At 40.9% G+C, this 19845-nt stretch overlaps 1 protein-coding gene across 1 annotated transcript in view; it reads left to right on the top strand.

Moving 5' to 3' along the window:
- MOXD1 (monooxygenase DBH like 1) overlaps positions 1-18509 on the top strand; it is a 96688-nt gene extending 78179 nt beyond the window's left edge. Inside the window, exons 11-12 of the mRNA XM_088451486.1 lie at positions 12977-13145; positions 18294-18509. Coding sequence (XP_088307612.1) covers positions 12977-13145; positions 18294-18449 — 325 coding nt within the window. The 3' untranslated portion in view covers positions 18450-18509. The remainder of the gene's footprint in view (positions 1-12976; positions 13146-18293) is intronic.
- The last annotated feature ends 1336 nt before the right edge of the window (positions 18510-19845 follow it).

Here is a 19845-nt window from a genome sequence, read left to right as displayed (position 1 = left end):
ATGTTTGTCCGTGAAAGATGACGTTTTGCCTCTTTCTGAGTCCCGTTTTTTTGGAAGGAAAAAATCCGAACCTGGCGTGCAAAACCGAACTAATCCGAGCCTGCACATCCCTAATGTGGAGTAATGTGATATTGGTAGCTAAAATATTATGTTAGTACATGTAAACATGCTGACTCATAGATGTGAATGTTCTCTTGCTACATGTCCACAGAGATCCTGCATGGATTCTGTGGCATTATAAATAATAATTTAATTTATATAGCACTTTTCTCCCAATAGGAGTCTATTCATTTCAGGAATAAAACACATGATACAAAATTAAACATAGCAGTGATTCCTAAACTTTTTCCTCAAGGCACCCTAAGGTTTTAAAGATATCCTTAGTTGAGCACAAATGGTGTAATCAAAATGAATGAAGTACTGATTAAGTCACCTGTGCTTAACATGGATATTCTTAAAACCTGGATGGCTAGGATGCCTTGAGGACCAAGGGGGTGATTTAGCAGAGGCTATTGCAGCTGCTAATATGGTAGCAGTTATGATCACATTAATATGATGCCTCCTGCTGCATTACTGATCCGAGCTGAATCCTTAGAAGCAGCATTAGATCATCTGGGCTACCATTGTCAGGCTGAGTGACCATGGGGTCATGCAAGACAGCCGCCGCAGATGAGTAAAAGAGGCCAGGAAATATCCGTCAGCCGATGGAAATCCTGGCCTCTCCACTCCCCCCCCCCAATGGCGGCGACACACCTCCGTTTTGAGAAAGGGAGGCTGTTGCCGACCTGCTTTGCGCATGTGCAGATTCCCATACGTCGGGAATCGGCGATCAGCTGTGCACTGCTGAATCAGGCTCCAAGTTTGGGAACCACTGATACTGTATATAGGTATAAAAACAAAAAACACGGGGCGTGGCCTGGCAGCCATTTGGAGGAGACGTGCGATTCTGCAGCTCCTGATCTGGAAGTTTTTTTTAAACATATTTCTATCCATCCAGCCTAAATTGCTCAGGTGAGCTACCATACTGTGCCCAACACCGGCGGGCATCCCTGAGGTAGGACTGCGGAGTCGGGGAGGGTCTCATACCCTCCTGCGGGCTGTGGCCTACTCCCTGACCTTGGAGCCGGGACCTGGAGTTGCGGCAGCCGCCCGCGCCTGACTGATAGCGGACCCGCTCTAGACGCCAGCGCTTCCTCTCAGCCCCCGCTGGGGCCTCCCCCGTTGATGCCACAATGACCTCACTCCACCTGGGGGCATTACCTGATTTCTGCATCCCCGCTGGCCGGCTCTCGGCGGGTGACTGACACAGACCCGCGGAAGTGCCTGCCATCTTGTAATTCCTGGAAGCAAGAGGTCCTGAGTGTGGGCCCCTGCTGCGCTTTTCTAGACTCCGCTCAGCTGGCTGCTGGGGAGTGCTGCAACCTGTGGTCTATGGACGGATAAGACATGGTGCCTCAGACCTCCTGTCCTGCTGAAGAATGGTGAGTGTGTCAGGCTCATTACGGAGGGCTACAAATGCCATCAGTAGCTATTTTATTGCCGCTTACACCCTCAGTGGTCCCTGTATTATTTCCCATTATCTGCAAAGTGCTGAGTGTGGACTACACATTGTCCATTTCTGGTGGCCTGATGATTTCATTATAGTGATCCTACTCACTCCACATAAAGCTCCCAAATCCTCTATGCTCCATCATTTGAACATTAAGAGGTTGTGATAATTATAACATATATGCTCACCAAAGAGTCCTGCTAGGATTTAATACTTTTATTTATCTATGTTACTTAACAAGAGTTACTCTCAAGTATTTTACACTGACTTAATCCTCATCAACAATACCTGCTCTTTTTGGCTCCCTCTTGTGGTTGTCTTTTGGAATCTTACTACCAAAAGTTCTCATCAACCCCTGGAGACTGTCATAGACATGAAACACGGCTGATCTTCTCTCTGTCAAGATGTGACGGTACTCCTGATGGCTGCCTGGGTCTTTTAGGGGGATGGTGCCTGGCGATGACCCAATCCTTTTTCTTTCTTCACTAGTCACCTTCACATATGGAATTCTGAGCAGATCTCATTCTATGTCACAAATCTACAGTTGAATTCAGAATGGGGAAGGACAAGAAACAAAGGTCCAGGTCCGAAGTTGGTGGTAGGTCAGATAGTGGATCTCATCAAGATATGCGTCAGTTTTTAAAGCCTGCTGGTACCATAGCGGCGGATGAAGCCTCTGCACCGGCCTCGCCTGCTGCCTCTTCCTCATCAGACAGAATGTCTCCAGGAGCTAATCTCAGTTCCAGCCCTTCAGCACCCTCCTTCCAGGACGAGATTAGTGAAATTCTCTCCCACGTCAGATTACTACCAACGAAACAGGACTTTCAGTCCCTGGAGGCCAGGCTTCAGTCTACTATTCATCAGGAAGTAGCCATTATACAATCGGATATGGCTGAATTGGTGACCAAGATTGATGGCCTGGAAGATTATAAAGAGGTATCTGCGGGCGTTTTTCACCAATTTACAGAAGTTCTCTCTCACCAACAATCTGAGATCCGCTCTCTTAAATCGCGTATGGACGATCTGGATAACCATGGTAGACGCAATAATATCAGCATACGTGGTCTGCCTGAAGATGTAATGCAACCTAGCCTTACAGTCGCCCTCACAAAAATATTTGGGGAGATCCTCGGTCTAGACCCCAATAGTGAAATCTTGTTTGACAGGGCGCATCGGGCCCTCCGCCCGAGAGGTCTACCCACTGACAAACCCCGAGATGTAACATGTCACCTTCACTACCATACCCAAAAAGAAGCTATCTTACAGAAGGTCCGACAACTTGAAGAGGTCGATTTCAACGGGGATAAAATCCAACTCTTTCCCGATCTATCATGGTATACCTTACAACAAAGGAATGCTCTGAGACCGCTAACAGAACAACTTTGCAAGCATTCCCTGAGATACCGGTGGGGTTTCCCATTTAATTTACAAGTAATTCATAATGGAAAAAATGTTGTTCTACACTCTTCCGACGACCTCCCTTCCTTCTTCTCGGCTTTGGGCATAAGTCCAGTGGCACTCCCAGATTGGGAGAACCTACACAGACCTCCAGCGGTTCCTTCCCTTCCTTCTGATGGAGAAAAATGGCATCGTACTTCAAGCTCCAAACGGAGGAAAAGATGTCCGTCTCTCCGATTACCTGTATAAGAGACTTGACCACTTCACCTTATATTTATAATTGGTGAGACCGTTTCAGTTTCTTCCTATCTACAAAAGACTCCGGTCTTAATCATAGATTTAATTGGTTTGATGCCAATGTTCATTTTATTTAATTTTTGGTATATTTTCATTAATTATATCAGCAATATATGTGACGTTACTCCTTATTACATCTATAAATTTCATAATGCAATGTTAACAGTGTGATTTGCCTAGTTGAAGTTGATTTAATTTTATATTTCTATATTTGGGTGGTTGTTGTTGCCGTCCCTCCGAACCCCCTCAATGCTGCATTGAGTGCGGATTGCTACGCTATCTTTACATTATTAATTTATGTCTAGTCGTAAACCTGTGTTGCGGATTGTTACCATTAATGCCAAAGGACTGAATGTTCCTGAAAAGAGATCCCAAATGCTAAGGTCCTTTCGAGCTGATAAATTTGATATAGCACTTATACAAGAAACACATTTCAAGAAAGGGCATGCCCCCCTTTAAAAAATTTCTATTATCCTCAAACATTTCTAGTGATAATTCAGTAAGTAAGACTTTAGGTGTTGCAGTTGTGTTTGCTCGCCACTTACCGATATTTGATATTTCCATACATAATCTGGTTGAAGGTAGAGGTATTTTGGTTAAATGTACTGTATACCATCAGCGTTTCTCCTTTTTAAATGTTTACACACCTAATTCTGGTCAACCCTCTTTTATTGCTGCTGTTTTAGACAAAGCTGAGACCTTGCTGGAGGGAATAACGGTTATGGGAGGTGATTTAAATTGGCCCCTTTCCGTGACACTTCCAATAAAAAAACTCATAGACCAGGGAAGGAGTTTAGGCGGATGAGATGCACCCTTCACGATCATCAGCTAGTTGATTCCTGGCGGATCGCTCATCCAGCTGTGTCTGACTTTACCTTCTTCTCTCGCCCTCACCACACCTACTCGAGAATCGATTATCTTTTCTTAAGTCACCGACACCTACATCTCATATCAAACACTTCCATAGGATCTATCACATGGTCTGACCATGCTCCAGTTTTTCTTACCCTTTCCCTTCCACAACACTCGCTCAATCCTTGGTCATGGCGTTTTAACGATCTTCTTTTACAAGATGCCTATTACAAATCCCAAATTGAGTCTTCTATAGACTCTTATATTGCACAAAATGACCAAGATGACATTTCCAAGATCACGGTGTGGGAGGCACATAAATGTGTACTTCGGGGCACTTGCATTCAATTAGGCTCCTATTTAAAAAAACAGAAAACGATGCAAAGAGACGCCCTTTTGGCTGAGATCAAATCCTTGGAAACTACTCACAAGGCTTCCTTATCCCCACACTACTATTCTAAATTGGAGGAAGCTAGAGCTGCTCTCCATAAACTCTCCATGGATAACATTAAACTGTCCTACCATAAATGCCGTAGTCGTTTCTACCAGTGGGAAAATAGACCAGGTAAGATGCTTGCCAGGGCGCTGCGCGAACAGCGTGCTATTACGTTTATTCAAGCTATAAAAGACAAACATGGTCAGACCCATAATGAAACTAAACGAATTGCTGAATCTTTCCGGTCTTACTATGCTAAACTCTACAACCTTAAGAACCTGAGTCAAGACTCGGACATTGTTGCCCATCGAGAGGCAATTTCATCTTATTTAAAATCACTTGACTATCCTCAGCTCTCACCAGACGAGGTTGATTCTCTGGAGGCACCTTTCTCTGTTGAAGAGGTGGATCAGGCAATCTCCTCCTCTCCTGCTGGTAAGAGCCCTGGACCAGACGGATTTTCTACACCCTACTATAAGGCTTTCAAAGATAGATTGGCACCCCTTATGACTCGTGCCTTTAATTTGATCTCTGATAGTAGGGGTTTCTCCAAACAATCATTGGAGGCACACATAACTGTTTTACCTAAGGAGGGTAAAGACCCCGCCTTGTGTCCTAGTTATAGGCCTATTTCACTCCTAAACATTGACATGAAGATTTTTGCTAAACTCCTAGCCAACCGGTTGAAAACATTTTTACCTAAATTGATCCATGATGACCAGGTTGGTTTTGTCTTAGGTCGCGAGGCCACAGACAATACAACAAAAGTTATCAATTTAATACACCAAGCCTCTCTCTCATCTGCCCAGACTATTATTTTATCAACTGATGCAGAGAAAGCTTTCGACAGGGTTGACTGGGAGTTTATGTCAGGTCTTTTACGTCATTTGGGATTAGGGCCTACATGTCTGCAGAGAATTTTGGCATTATATACTAGTCCCACAGCAAGAATTAGGATTATTGGATCCCTTTCTGACCCATTTTCTATATCAAACGGTATGAGGCAGGGGTGCCCTCTCCTTTGTTATTCATCCTATGTATGGAGGCTCTAGCTAGAGCGATACGTAGTAATGTGAACATTTCTGGTATCCATATAGGTAGCAAGGAATATAAGCTAGCACTCTTTGCTGATGACCTTCTTGCAGTGCTCTCTAACCCGACTACCGCTCTTCCGAATCTTGTTTCAGAATTCCAAAAATTTGGCATGTTTTCAAACTTTAAAATTATTTATTCTAAATCTGTAGCTATGAGTTTGACGCCCCTCCTTCTTTGGTAAATTCTTTGAAACAATCCTTCTCATTTACCTGGCACCCCACCAGACTTAAATATCTCGGAGTCTTCCTGACTAAAGATCTATCCCAACTGTTCTCGAATAATTTTTTACCGTTATTACAAACTATCCACACTGACTTAGCCAAATGGCGTACCACTCGTTTATCCTGGATCGGCAGGATTAACGTGATCAAAATGAATTCCTTGCCAAAAATTCTATATTTAATGCAAACCCTCCCAATTCACATACCCCCGTCATGGTTTGCGGAGAGGTTCGTCTGGAACACCTCTACACCATGCTTTAAACATGCTATCCTTTACCGCCGTAAACAAGATGGAGGTCTGCAACTTCCCCACATTACTAGCTATTATCAGGCCATAATGCTTAATCGTGTTCTTGAATGGACTCGAGTGAAGGGTTTCAAACAGTGGATCATGTTGGAGGAGAACAGCCTGGCTCAACCCATAGAAATTGCTCCATGGCTTCCCAAACTGCCAACTATTCGACATCCCACTATAACACCTACACTACGCGCTTGGCGGAAATTGTGAAGTCTCCCTCACATTTCATCTAATGTTTCCCCTCTCACTTCCTTCCTTGGGAGTCCGGATTTCCTTCCTGGGCTCTCAATACTGCCCTTCAAAAACTGGATGAGCGATGGTCACTTTCGACTGGCTATATAATACAATGTTCAATACAAGGTTGCCTTGATAAAACTCATTGTGAAACGTACATCGGCGTTCTTAGACGCTGACCGCTGATGCTGCGCTACAATTAATATGAATTACTAGTAGTAATATGATCGGAGCGTGAATTTCATATCCACCGAATGTGTTGTGGCTTACATGAGAATAAAGATTGCTTTATAGTTACTGTCGGCACTTCCAAATGTTATTCGCTCAATGCTCTGCTAAGATTACACACTGTCTTATAATTACTATAGGACAACTCCCCGCATAATCTATTTAATGCTCATTCGGAGACTAGTGTCCGCTATTATATATGTGAACGCTATCATGTACTTAGTGAATCCATCAAGTGCTTGTGAATAATATATGATTACAAGCTGTTAGATAATTATAACTGAGCCTTATACCATTATATCAGGTATAACTATATCCACCAAATATGTTGTGATTTATCTAAGATTACACGCTGCCCAATAATTATCTTCAGGCATCTCCATATATTATTTATTTAAAGATCTGCTCATTTGAGATTACACGCAGCTTTATAATTATTACTAACCATTTCCATTTCATTGTATACTTTGTAACTAGTTGGAGATCAAGTGTGTGTTACGATATCATTGAATGTTACTACATACTTACTGAACCCGTTAAAGGCTCAGTGGAGATGCGTGATTGCATGCTGTTTGATAATCACGAGACAAGTACTTTGTTGTCAGACCCGCAATGAGTAATTGAAGATTGATGCCTGTTACATTTATAATATTTATGAGTTATTTTCTAACAGGGAACATCAGTAAACCATGAGGTATAGAGCATGATTAATATTTGCTCTGACCTGTCACTTCATACTCTCAGATATTTAATGAAGTACTCTAACACGATCACTCCTGATCCAAAACTGTATAATAAAGTTTTATTTAATAAGGAGTTCATCACCTCAAAATGGCTAGCCTGGATATATGGGAGTGTTATGTGTTAAGAGCATAACTGTACATGTATCAACTTTATTGAACTGATAGTGCACTTGGCATATATTAACTACATCTTAATACAGCGTGTATTAGTAATGATATGAAGGAATAGGATATAATGCGCAGTAACAGCAATAATTATCTATAATTGCTTAACTGCAACACATAGGAATACTGTTGCTATGATGTCTTTTGTATTGAAATAAGGAACTCACGTATTGTATGAATTCGACATATGGAAATAAAATTGAGTTGGCACAATTGTGAACCCTATATAAGCAATAGCCATTATTTCTAGGCATAATTGAGATTGTAATTTTTCATGAGAAGGCCCATAAGGTCTGTAACCGATCAACTACTAGGGATAAGAGACATAGATTCTCTAATATTAATACAATAATATAAATAGCAGCATTCAGTGAGTCAAGTGTCTTGATATTTTAATTTCACTTTCAATCTTTGTTCACCATTTCTTCTATCTATATTATTTTAATTATATTTCACAAAACAAGGTTTTAATACATACCAATAAAGGTTACATTTTATTCTTTAATTGTATTTGTGCGCCTATAGAGGACATTCTGTTTTCTCATCTCTTTGGGATATCGATTAGGTATCACTTTCGACTGGGTCAGATGGTTTGTTCATCGGGGGTGCGTCCATTTACAGAACTCCAGGAATCCTGGCACCTCCCTAAATCCGAATTTTGGAAATACCTCCAAATACGACACTTTATCACCAATTCTTGCAAGCTCCCTGACCTCACCAGGACACTTACCTTATTTGAGTCTTTGTGTTCTTCCTCTCAGGCTCCATCCCATGCTATATCAAAATTGTATTCACTAATTATTGGAAATCTGTATAAACTTCCCCCTCAATTCACTGTGGTTTGGGAGAAGGAACTTCAGCATACAGTACAGGATATTGATTGGGAGATTGTTTTTGCTTACACCTTTGCCAGTTCTTCCTGTATAGCTACTCTAGAAACCCTCTACAAAGTTTTAACATGCTGGTATAGATATCCAGTACTTTTAAATAAAATGTATCCGCAGGTTCCAAAAGTCTGCTGGAGATGTAATTCTGCACCAGGTAGCCTTCTCCACATATGGTGGGATTGCCCCTCCCTGGCTAATTTTTGGTTGAATGTATTTGAATGTTCCAAGATAATTCTTGGGGGAGAGGTCCCTAGAGATCCTGGCTTTTGGCTCTTAAACATAACCTCTTCTCATTCGGCTTTATACAAGAATTCATTGCTGAGGCACTTAAACAATGCAGCTAAAGCGGTAATCCCTGTGTTATGGAAGTCCACCTCTCCTCCCTCCATTAAAGATTGGTTCAAGAGGATTGATTATTACATGGATATGGAGGATATCATATCCTTCTCTAAAGGTAGTCCCACCGACTTTACTGCTTTATGGTCCCCTTGGCTGTTATTCAAGGGATCTACACAATATTCCATGTTTAATGGCTCCAACCCAGTACCCGTATCTGTCTCTTCTTGATTCTGATATAATCTATATGAGATTATGTATTTTGCCCCCACAGATCACCCCCCCTCCATTCCCTGCTAGCTTCCTCCTTCCCCTTTGACCTCCCACCCCCTGAACTTTCCCCTTATATTGTTATTGGTTGTCTATTTTATTACTATTGTCTACTGTTTATTTTATTCTATTGTATAACTTGCAATGCGATTTATTGATATTATATGAGAAATTTGATTGTATTATTTAAAATGGAATTTTCAATTGTCAATTGTTTGAATCTATATCCTTTTTCCATTCTGATATATCTAAATGTGTTTGATTTTCTTTTCAAAAAAACACAATTTTTAGGGATAACAGAATGCAGAAAATGGTGCTGTACATGTGTTTGTTTTATTGTAAATAAAAGGGCTCTAATGAAATGGTTGAGTAAACAGCTACAGTAAGTCCTAGGTCTGTTTTTGAAGATTTCTAAAGTTGGTTCTTTGGACTGTATGAGATGGCATGCTCCAGAGAGTTTGAGCTGCAAAGCTAAAAGTGTAAACTCCAAATGAGTTATTGGAGATTCCAGGTACTGTATGTAGTCCTTCATCTGTGATTTAAATGGAGCGATTGGGAGTGTAGGGAATAAGGAGATGCTTCATGTACCCAGGTTATATAGGGCTTTGAAAGTCAATAAGCCCATCTCCAAACAGTTTTGTCTTTTCACAGGCAGCAAGTGAAAGGAATGGGTAGAGGTGTTATGTGGCAGAATTAGGGTTGGCTGGTTAACAGTGTGGCTGATGCATTTTGTACCAGCTGCAAGCAGTACATTTCTTTTTACTGGGAGACCAAAATAAAGTGCATTACAGTAGTCCAAGTGTGAGGACACAAATGCATGTATGAGTTTAGGATGATCTCCAGAGGGAATTAAATGCTTGTTACTGGCTTGATGAGAGAAGATTTGATCATAACTGAACCTTGAGGTTTAAGTGCCAGGTCACAATCAAGTAAAACACCAAGAACCTGCATAAACTGGTATCAAACTGCAGTTTGTTGGCCAAAGTGGTCTTCTCACTAGATGGTGAGTTTCTATCATAAGAAATAAGGGTTCAACTTCATTCATGCACAGGTAGAGCTTAACTAGGAGCCATTTAGGATTTATATCGAGTTCTTAGTACCCAGAGCAGTGGACAGTACAGTTGAGTATCATCTACAAAGTCCAGTCCAGTCACCACATGACATGGAAACTCTCTGTGGCCTGCCAGTTAGAAATTATTTGACTGATCTAAAGACAGGGCAATCCAACCTCATACATTCTTCGGGCACTGTGTTAGAATCACATGGTACCAAATGTTTCAGAGAGGTAGGAGACTTAACAACCTTCTGATGGCAAGAGACAGGTGTTCTTAAGCACATGTACCAGAGCTGTATCATTAAGATTTTATCTCCTGAATCCTGACTGATAATGATCCTAAATACTGAGGGTTGACAGACGGGGTTCCAGTTGGTTTGCTTAATAATTTTCACTAGAAATGGAAGGTGTGATACTGGTCTATAGTTATACTGTCTACATATAAAGAAGAGTTTTTGTGGAGTTCTTTGGAAGATTTCTGCCAATTGGTTTAAGAAAAATGTCTTTCTGTAAACAGCATTGTTCTATTTTAATAAGTAATGGATCAATGACATGAATACATTGCTAAAAGGTTTGTTGGGGCTGGGTCCAGATTACAGGTAATAGTACACAACTTTAGGGTAATTTCAGCAATGTTTTCTATGTCTACGGGGTCAAAGCTCATCTAAGAAGTCAGGTAGCCTTGATTTACAAGCTTGGAACCTTGACAATAATTTGATGGCACTGTTTGGATTCCAGCCTAAATAGAGGCTACCTTATCAGAAAAAAAAGATTTTAAGTTCATTGTATCTTGATTGAGATAGGTTTGCATCAGCTTTCAGACATGCTGGCCTGTACACCCTCTCCATTGTATGGAAAAGCTGAGCTGTCTTTTCTTTGCCATAATCTACTACTCAAATGAAACTGAAACATTTTACAGATGATAATGGACTGGCATTATTCTGTATGCTTGATTAGTTTTGACTTATCCCCTTCCATGCAAAACTTTGTTCATTGTATTTGAAATCTGTGACTCCACATCTTCAGATACCCAATATTGCTATCAAACTAAGGTGTGGGCAATGTAGTACATGAGGTCTTATGAGACCAGAATCTTTTGTGGCTGTCACAACCTTATTGGAGTAACACAAGAGAACAAGGATCCTCACAGGCACACATCATTCCATAACAATCCCAGAATGACACTGGAAATAGAAGGCAATGATGGTCACATGATTGTTACATGATGGTCAGAAACACTCAAAGTGTGATCTTCTCCTATACAATTGTCAAAGAGCTGACTCTGGCCAATTTGTCTGTTCATATTGAAGACTGGAGCACCTTCTAATCGGATTTACAAATAACTCTTGACACATTGTATAAGAGAACGAACAACATATTAAATCCTTAAATGACCAGGTGTTTCCACACAAACACAAGGCACTTTGGACCAGCTGGTTTAAACGGCACAATATGGCACGGCACCCAAAATCACTTAGCTTGTATCAAGCAGTACTGTACCCGATAGAGCAGAAGTCTCTCATCATTAGCACATTTTGCCAGGATAATTGGAATTGAGATATCGTTCTATAAGCAAAAATAGAATAAAAAATAGAACAAAGGAATTAAAATCTACTTGTATATGGACTAAGCTAGTCTATGGGCCTGATTCAGCAGTGCACGCAAATGGAGTGGCAAAGGCAGGATCTGCGTTAATGGATGCAGATTCCTGGCCATGCATGCCAGCCATCCTGTGTAAGCTTTACTTAGCTGGCCGGCATCTGTGATCCCAGGATACAGCCTTGCAGTGCTGGGATTGCAGATGCAGCAGGTGGTGTCAGACACCTCCTGCGCATTTGCATATCAGCAATATTGGAATTGCAAAGCTGCTTGTTTGTGGCTTTGCAATTCCGTCCTCTGCTGCATCAGGCCCTATGTACTGAAACATTCAGTAACTTTGCTGGAAGAAGTATGTAAACATTTAAATGTATCTGTTGTAGCATCTCCTTTACCCCTTAGGTCCACTGACATTTGACAGACCTACAGATCCTTAGTTGTTACCCTGGGGTGTTGATTGACCTTCTGGACTATTGTACATCCTTTGATCTTTTAGGCTCTCTCTGAAGCTATGCCTGTTCATGGATTAATTAAAGCCCAAGTCTTTAGAATGTATTTTAACCCTGTATCTTATGAACACATTTTGTTTATGCCTGAGTTCTCCAAAAACTATTTTGATTAGGGCGGGATTCACTTCTACTCAAATATGCCTTCAGGTGCAGATCTTGATAGGGATAACTTTTACTGTTGGTTTGGGGTTTTCCTTCTTTTTCACTTGTGAAAGGTCCCAAAACATTTTATTATTATTATTATTATTATTATTATTATTATTATTATTATTATTATTATCTATTACTTATATGCTTGCACAGAGTGTCTGCAGTGCTGACCGGGGATCATTTCAATAAAACACACAAACAAAACAATTTATTCAAACAAACAGTACAAGAAAAATACAGATAATATTATTAGCAATCAATGACCCAGTGCCCTGGGAAGAGAGAGATCGAAAAGATCAGACTGCAGAATGTGTGGGGGTGCATGGGAGACCAGGATAGTGCAGGGTGAGAACCAAGAACCTGGGTGGACTTACAGTATAGTGGTGGTAAATTGGGAGGTGACCTGGCAAGAGCTAAGGAAGGAGGATAGCAGACAAGGTTGTGAGAAGGACTGATAGGCTTGATGAACAGGTGTGTTTTCAGGCTAGTAGATAGCCTTATAGAGTCTTACATCTAATTGTCAGATTATTTACTGAAACATATGTATTTCTTCACTGCCTATACATTTCCCAAATATTACATTTCATAGTTTTATACTTATTTGAATGACTAATTAAAGATAATAAATACGAGTACATCTTTTTATTTAAACTTGCAGCTCCTGGCCCTTTATAATTAAGAGTCCAAAAAGATACAACAACCTTACATTTACAGAGGCTATGAACACATTTCAGTGGTCCAAGAAGAAGGGAAATTCCTTTAATGAACGTGTCCGACAGATTCCAATAAATGTCCGATGCTCTAAGCACGAAAGTGGAGAATGGGCTGTAAGTAAAAACACTTTCTGCTAATTTAATTGTCCAAATAGAGTATTTAGCTGTGGGATAAGTTGACAAATCATGCAGAATGAGTGTGGATTGAAAGATCTACAGTATTTAGATAGACAGTCAATGGGTCAACACCATATGGTCAATAGGCAATAGGTCGACTGGGTAAAAAGGTTGACAGATGGTCAACATGGTCAAAAAGGTTGACACACAAATGGACAACACATGAAAGGTTGACACGTTTTTTTGTTTTGTTATTTTAACCGTAATCCTCAACCTAAACTTCTACCTAGTGCCTAACCCTATTCCTAACCCTAACCCTCCTTCTAGTGCCTAACCCTAACCGTCCCCTTCTGCAACATAACCCTAACCCTCCGCCAAGTGCCTAACTCTAAACCTAGCCCTAACCCTAAAAATCAAGAAAAAACAAGTGTCAACCTTTTCTCTGTCAACCATTTGTTGGTTGACCTCTTGACCATGTCGACCAAAGTCCATGATGACCTTTTAACTGTTGACCATTTGACACTGTCAACCTTTTGAGCGTTTCGTCCATTTTTTTGTCGACCATCTGGTGTCGACCTATTGACTGTCTATCTAGAAACTGTGGATCTTCCGTCCTTGTACAATGCAGAAAAAACTGTTTTCTAACACCAAGTGATTTCTTTCACATACTGACACTTTAAGGAAACTTATTGCATTGTGTCAGGTGTGTTTTCTGAAAGCGCAGTATAAAATTGTCCTGCTATACATTCTTCTGTAACAAGGTGACACCTTGAGAGAATAATAAAAAGAAAGCAGCATATGCGTACAGTGCTTTGTAAGTCAATGTTCTTTGATCAATCTGTGTTTGTGTTCATTCTAAAATTACATTGCCAACATCTAAGGTCTCAGTTAAAGTAATTAACTCTCAAAAAAAGGAAAGTGGCTGAATAGTGGGAAACTGCAAATAATGTACCTCTACTCAGACCACAAGCACTGCACTCCGTAATACAGAGGGACATCGTGCCCCTCCCCACATCCTCAGACTGCCTCATACCCCTTTTACACCAAACAAATAACCCGGGTTATTGCCAGGTCGATCCGGGTTGAGGCTCTGTGTGAACGGCTCCCAACAAAAAAACCCGGGTCGATTTACCGGGCAATCTTAATCGGGTTGAGAGCATGGTTGAAAACTAGTTGTTCCCGGGTCATGAGGCAGTGTAAACGGGTGCTACCCTGCTTATTTGACCCGGCTAGCTCCGAAAGATGCTGATTGGAGCTTCTGGGGCACCGGCAGATGATGTAATTTGTCAGTGCTCTGCAGAGAGAGACTCACATGAAGCCATCGCTTGCCTGCCTAACCTCCTGCACCACAGCCTGACCAGCAGTCACAAACGGAGGCAGGCACACAGCCTGCCACAGCCAGAACTGCAGCCTGCACCACAGACTGACCAGCAGCCACAAACGCAGGCTGATACACAGCCTGCCACAGCCAGAACTGCAGCCTGCACCACAGCCTGACCAGCAGCCACAAACGCAGGCTGATACACAGCCTGCCACAGCCAGAACAGCAACCTGTAGCAATGCTGTAAGCAGTCCCCACCCCTCTCTTTTGTTGCCTTTTGTGACCATCTTTGTCAGACCTTAAAACAGACCATTTTTAATTACTTCTATAGAGAAAAGCAGGGATTACCGGGGTTCAGTGTAAACGGGGCAAACCTGGAATAACCCGGGTAGAGTTGCAGTGTAAACGGGGTCTGAAGCCGAGTTCGACCTGGGATTGACCAGTGTTCAAATTCCAGGGTCGGACCCTGGATTTTGGTGTAAAAGGGATATCAGAGTGTGGTGCCCCTGCTATAGTGAAAGTCAAACATACCCCTTTCACATCGCAAAAATAACCTGGGTTATTGCCGGGTCGACCCGGGTCGAGGTGCAGTGTGAACGCACCACCAAGAAAATTCCCGGGTGGAGCAACCCAGCATTTCAACCCAGCAGTCAAGCAGATTTGAACACTGGACCGACCCGGGTCCTAGTGCAGTGTGAATGGGTCCTACCTGGGTTATCCAACCCGGGTCTCAGCAAACACCACTGATTGGATGTTCTTGGGTCTCACTTGATGATATCTGCAGCCAGACACACAGGCAGCACACTGTCACTGTAGAAAACAGCAGAAGTAGTCTGGAAGGGGTTAATACCACAACTGTCTCTACAGTGATGGCTAATTGGAGTGATGAAAAAGTGAACTGTACATTATGCCGTCAGAAGCTGCATCATGCTCTCATTGGCTGAATCAGATAGCAGTAGAGCACAAACACTCATGAACTCAGGGCTACACAGTGGTAATCCATCAGCCATGATTCCTGTAATGCTGTGAGCAGTCCCCACCCATCCCTTTTTGTTCCCTTTTGTTATCTTATCTTTTTGAGCCAGCAACAGTACATTTTTAAAGACATTCATAGGGTTTTACAGGGCTGACCCAGGTTCATGGTAAATGGGACCAACCCTGGAACAACCCGGTGCAGTGTCAAAGGGGTCTGACCTGATCTAGGTTGGACCCGTATTCAAAATCCCAGGTCAGAGCCGGGTTTGCGATGTGAAAGGGGTAACACTGACTGGTCTCTCCAGAACCCTAGTTCATCACTTTATTGCGTGGTGCGAGTTGCTATATTCTCTTCGAATTCGCATTGCGAATTCATTTTGCAATCCAATTAGCAACTTGCACTGAATCAGTCAGACTGAATTCGCATCTTTCCATTCGTACCTCCCTGAGGGGGAGAGATGGTAAGGAAAATCTTTATTTTAAGGTTAAAATGTTGGGACACACTGCTGAAGCCCTTGGACAGCCTTCTAATGACTGATTAGGCAATTGGAAGTTTCCAATTTGCTTAATTAGTCCAATAATTACATGTCATTTTTTTTTTTTTTGGGGGGGGGGGAAATTATCCTCAGATGATCCCAAAATAATTTTTGCCATTAGTTTAGGCACCCCAAATTTATTACAATATTTTTGTCATTGAAAAATAATTTTTTTTTTTTATAATTTTGTTTACATTTTTCCCAGTACCCCAAAATCACCTTTTTTCTTACTTTGTTTTGCATTTTTCGTTTCATTCGTTTGAGATTAAATTAAAAAAGTTAGTTTTTTAATCAATTTCTGGCATTTAAAAAAAAAAAAAAACACAAATCAGCCATTTGATACCATTTAAAAACCTACAGTACCTTCCTAATGCCCACAAACAGCCTTTTATATAGTGTTCTGATAACAAAATAATCCATTTTGGGGGGTCCAGGATGGTCTCCCCACTTTTTCATGCACTTCTCTCAAATCTCATTTGGCAGTCAATTCACACCCCACTGCTGAGACTAGTGCGAATAGGCATTTTTAATTGGATTGGAGAATTCTTGGGAGCGCGCTTCAATGCGAAGCCTGCGAGTAAAAAAAAATAGCCTAAAACAAATGATCCTCCAGCTATAAACAGCCATCATGAAATTTTCAAAACACGAGATTCCCTTTAAAATCCCATACACAGCCAGCCAATGCATGGGAAACCGCTTGTGACAGGTTTGTAATAAAGGAAAGTCCCATATTAATTGTGGCATTGATCATTTAATGGCAGCCATTCAAGTGTGTGGGTGGTATTTTTTAAAGGATTTTTTAGTTTTCCACTAATTTGAACTCTGCCAATTTTTGCAAGAAGGAAATATGTTATTATACATTATTATACATTTAATAAAGCAAAGTTTTTGCTTTTTTTATTGAGTTAAAAAGTGTATTGCAAAATTGTTTGTTTGTGCTTTCTCCTCTTTTTGAGTAATAGGCAGGGGTCTTCTAGTGTCCATTACACTGAGACAACCAAGATGGAGAATTTGACGCTCTAGGTATCACAGTCTTGGCGATTACCCTGGCCCCTACAGCCTAGGGAGTTGGGATAAGACCCAGTGCTCAGTCTGCTACGCCCACCCCATAAATCACTAGCTCTGTGCCAATTTATTTATTTACATATTCTGCAGTGCTTTATAGAGAATATTTGACCATTCACATCGGTCTTTGCCCCAGTGGAGCTTACAGTACAATATCTTGGGATGATTGGCCAAACATAGTACCTATCTTGCAGACCAAATTTAATCTTTCTCCACTTGGTATGTCACCGTATGTGGGCACCACTATAACTAGGAATTTTAGCACCGTGGGTGAGTGAGTACCTTAATATTTGACCTTATATAGCATTTTTTTTGTTCATCAATCGTAAAATTCCCCAATAAATACATTTTCATTTCATAATGCAAGAAAATAAAAGTTTAAAAATGCCACAAGGGTGAATGCTTTTTATAGCTACTGTAGCTTTGATTATAATTAGTATTTTGTTATGTTTATACAGTATGTAAGTTTTAACAGCTTGGAGGTGTAACTGTCTACAGTTATTCCAAAAAATGTCAAGTTTTAAATAAAAGCACTCCACAGATATGAGTGTAGTAAACAAGTGAAGAAACAAAACATTTTACATAAAACCACATCTTATAATACAGTTTCTACAAAAAAAAAATAGTACCAGCTGCATAGCATTATTGTGTCTAGCAATAAAGCATGGAGAATATGGTCATATTTTGGTCAAAACATTTAAGCTTGCTGCCTAACATAGAGAGATCCCAAACTCTGCATGTCCATACACTAATATATATTTCTAAGTCCCCATTAATTGCTGTTAAATGCACTCTACTCTCATATGGAGGGGGTAACGTCCAGACAATAGCTGGCTTGTTAGTCACACCCAAATAGGCCACTGCAGAATCAGGCCCTTAGTGCTTCTATGGAATCGGGACAATAGGGTTTTGCCACACTGCTATGGGGAGGGACTGTCATGTACTTTGGAGACATGTTGAGCTCTTCAGAGGTGTGAATACTGTCCCCAAAGCCCCTCCCTTAAACACATCCATGAATTGCTTCACACAACTTAAGCAGACGCCCGTTCTCATAGTGATGATCCTGCTCACTAAGGTGTGTGAAGACATGCCTCCCAAGATCCTAAAATTGGGACTGTTCTGCCTACAATAAATCGGGGCAGTTGGTAGGTATTCTCTAGGAGGAGATTTTACTCCATATTATATTATCATCAGATTTGCACATGAGTTCTACACATTTCAGGCTTCATTGTTTCTGATTATTTACAGGTTCAAGGCATGTTACTGTCACCGCCTGAAGTGAAGAAGGTGTACGTGGCAGAAGAATTACCATGTACCTCACTGTCGTCACTATCACCATCTTTGAGCGCTACCACAGTCACAAGTCTGCTGTTTGCAATATGCACTGTAATACACTATAAATGACTTACCATGCTCTTACTGACATTAAATATTATATTGAAAAACACATATAAATGCACTATTGGAAATACTTTTTAAACAAAATAAAATATTTTTTATTAAAAGTAGAACTCAGTAATTTTATATAGTACATGCATTCATCATATATTACAATGTTGTGTTGTCTGCAAATGTTTGTTGTACCCAGGCGCTAGTCACACTAAGATTATGTAGTACATATAGAGTTTGAATTAGTGTGTCCATATATATTGATCAAACACTTTCTAGTTCTATAAAATTACCAATATTCAGTAAATAATAATAATAATAATAATAATAATAATAATAACTTATCATTTATTTGAGAGGTCAAAAAGCAAAAAGATAGTAAAGTATGAGTTCGGTACTTAAAAAGTTGTTAAAAATTAACAGATAACAATTGAGCTTGAGACTTGGTAAACTCTATATATAAAACCAGATCACAGTAGGTACTATAAATATAAATGGCTTATTAGAAACAGTCCTTATAAAACAATCTATTTTGTACACATGAACCATATCACTGTTAAAAATAACACTGTGGTTCAAGAAATTAACTTTGTAATGAAGCAAGTCTGTGCAAGTACTGCAGATACTCAGATGTACATCAGAACAAGGTGCTCCTTTTGAGTGCATGGGAGGATGTTGTTATTACACTTTGTGGTTTCTCAATAAACATGATTCTGGGTGTCCTATAATAATAATGGGGTGAATTTCCAGCAATTTTGGCCTCCAAATTGCTGGATATAATACACAAATTGTCTGTATTGTGGGATGGGTATAAAATCCACACATTGCCAAAAGTTTGGGCTATGCCGACATGTTGAAAAAAAATTCAACACATAAATTTAAATAGCATAGTTCAAAGAGTAATCCATATTAGTGCTCACAGCCTAGGCTGGTGACAGCATAAACTGGAATAAACAGTCTAGGTTCTCCCTCCCAAAAAACGCTACTAGCTCTGTACTTTGACAAACTGGGCAGGGAACACTATAGTAGGCAAACACATAGCATGGGATCCTTGGTCATAATGTCCTCCAAACATACTTGTCTATTCTCCCATAACATTCAAGAACTTACCGAATCTCAGGTGGCTCTCCCGGATGCCCAGAAAAGTGGGCAAGTCTCCTGGAGTCTGCCTGCAGTCGCCCACTACTAGAGTGAAGTGGGTGGCTTGATGACGTGATATGCCCTGAATCCTGTAGTCTTGGCCCCGTTCCCCAATGCCAGTTGGTGCAGCATTGTATAGTGAAGCCACAATGAAACAAGAGCAGTGCCATGCCCACAAACCGATCACTTGACTGCACCCCGCCCCCCACGTTGCCGACCTGACTGTCCCCCCCCCCAAAGGGGACAACTAAGAAGGCAGCAACTAAGCCTC

This window comes from Taudactylus pleione, unplaced genomic scaffold, assembly GCF_031769625.1.
Source record: "Taudactylus pleione unplaced genomic scaffold, aTauple2 ptg000006l, whole genome shotgun sequence".
Taxonomy (NCBI): domain Eukaryota; kingdom Metazoa; phylum Chordata; class Amphibia; order Anura; family Myobatrachidae; genus Taudactylus; species Taudactylus pleione.
This window is presented reverse-complemented; position numbering and strand designations above follow the sequence as displayed.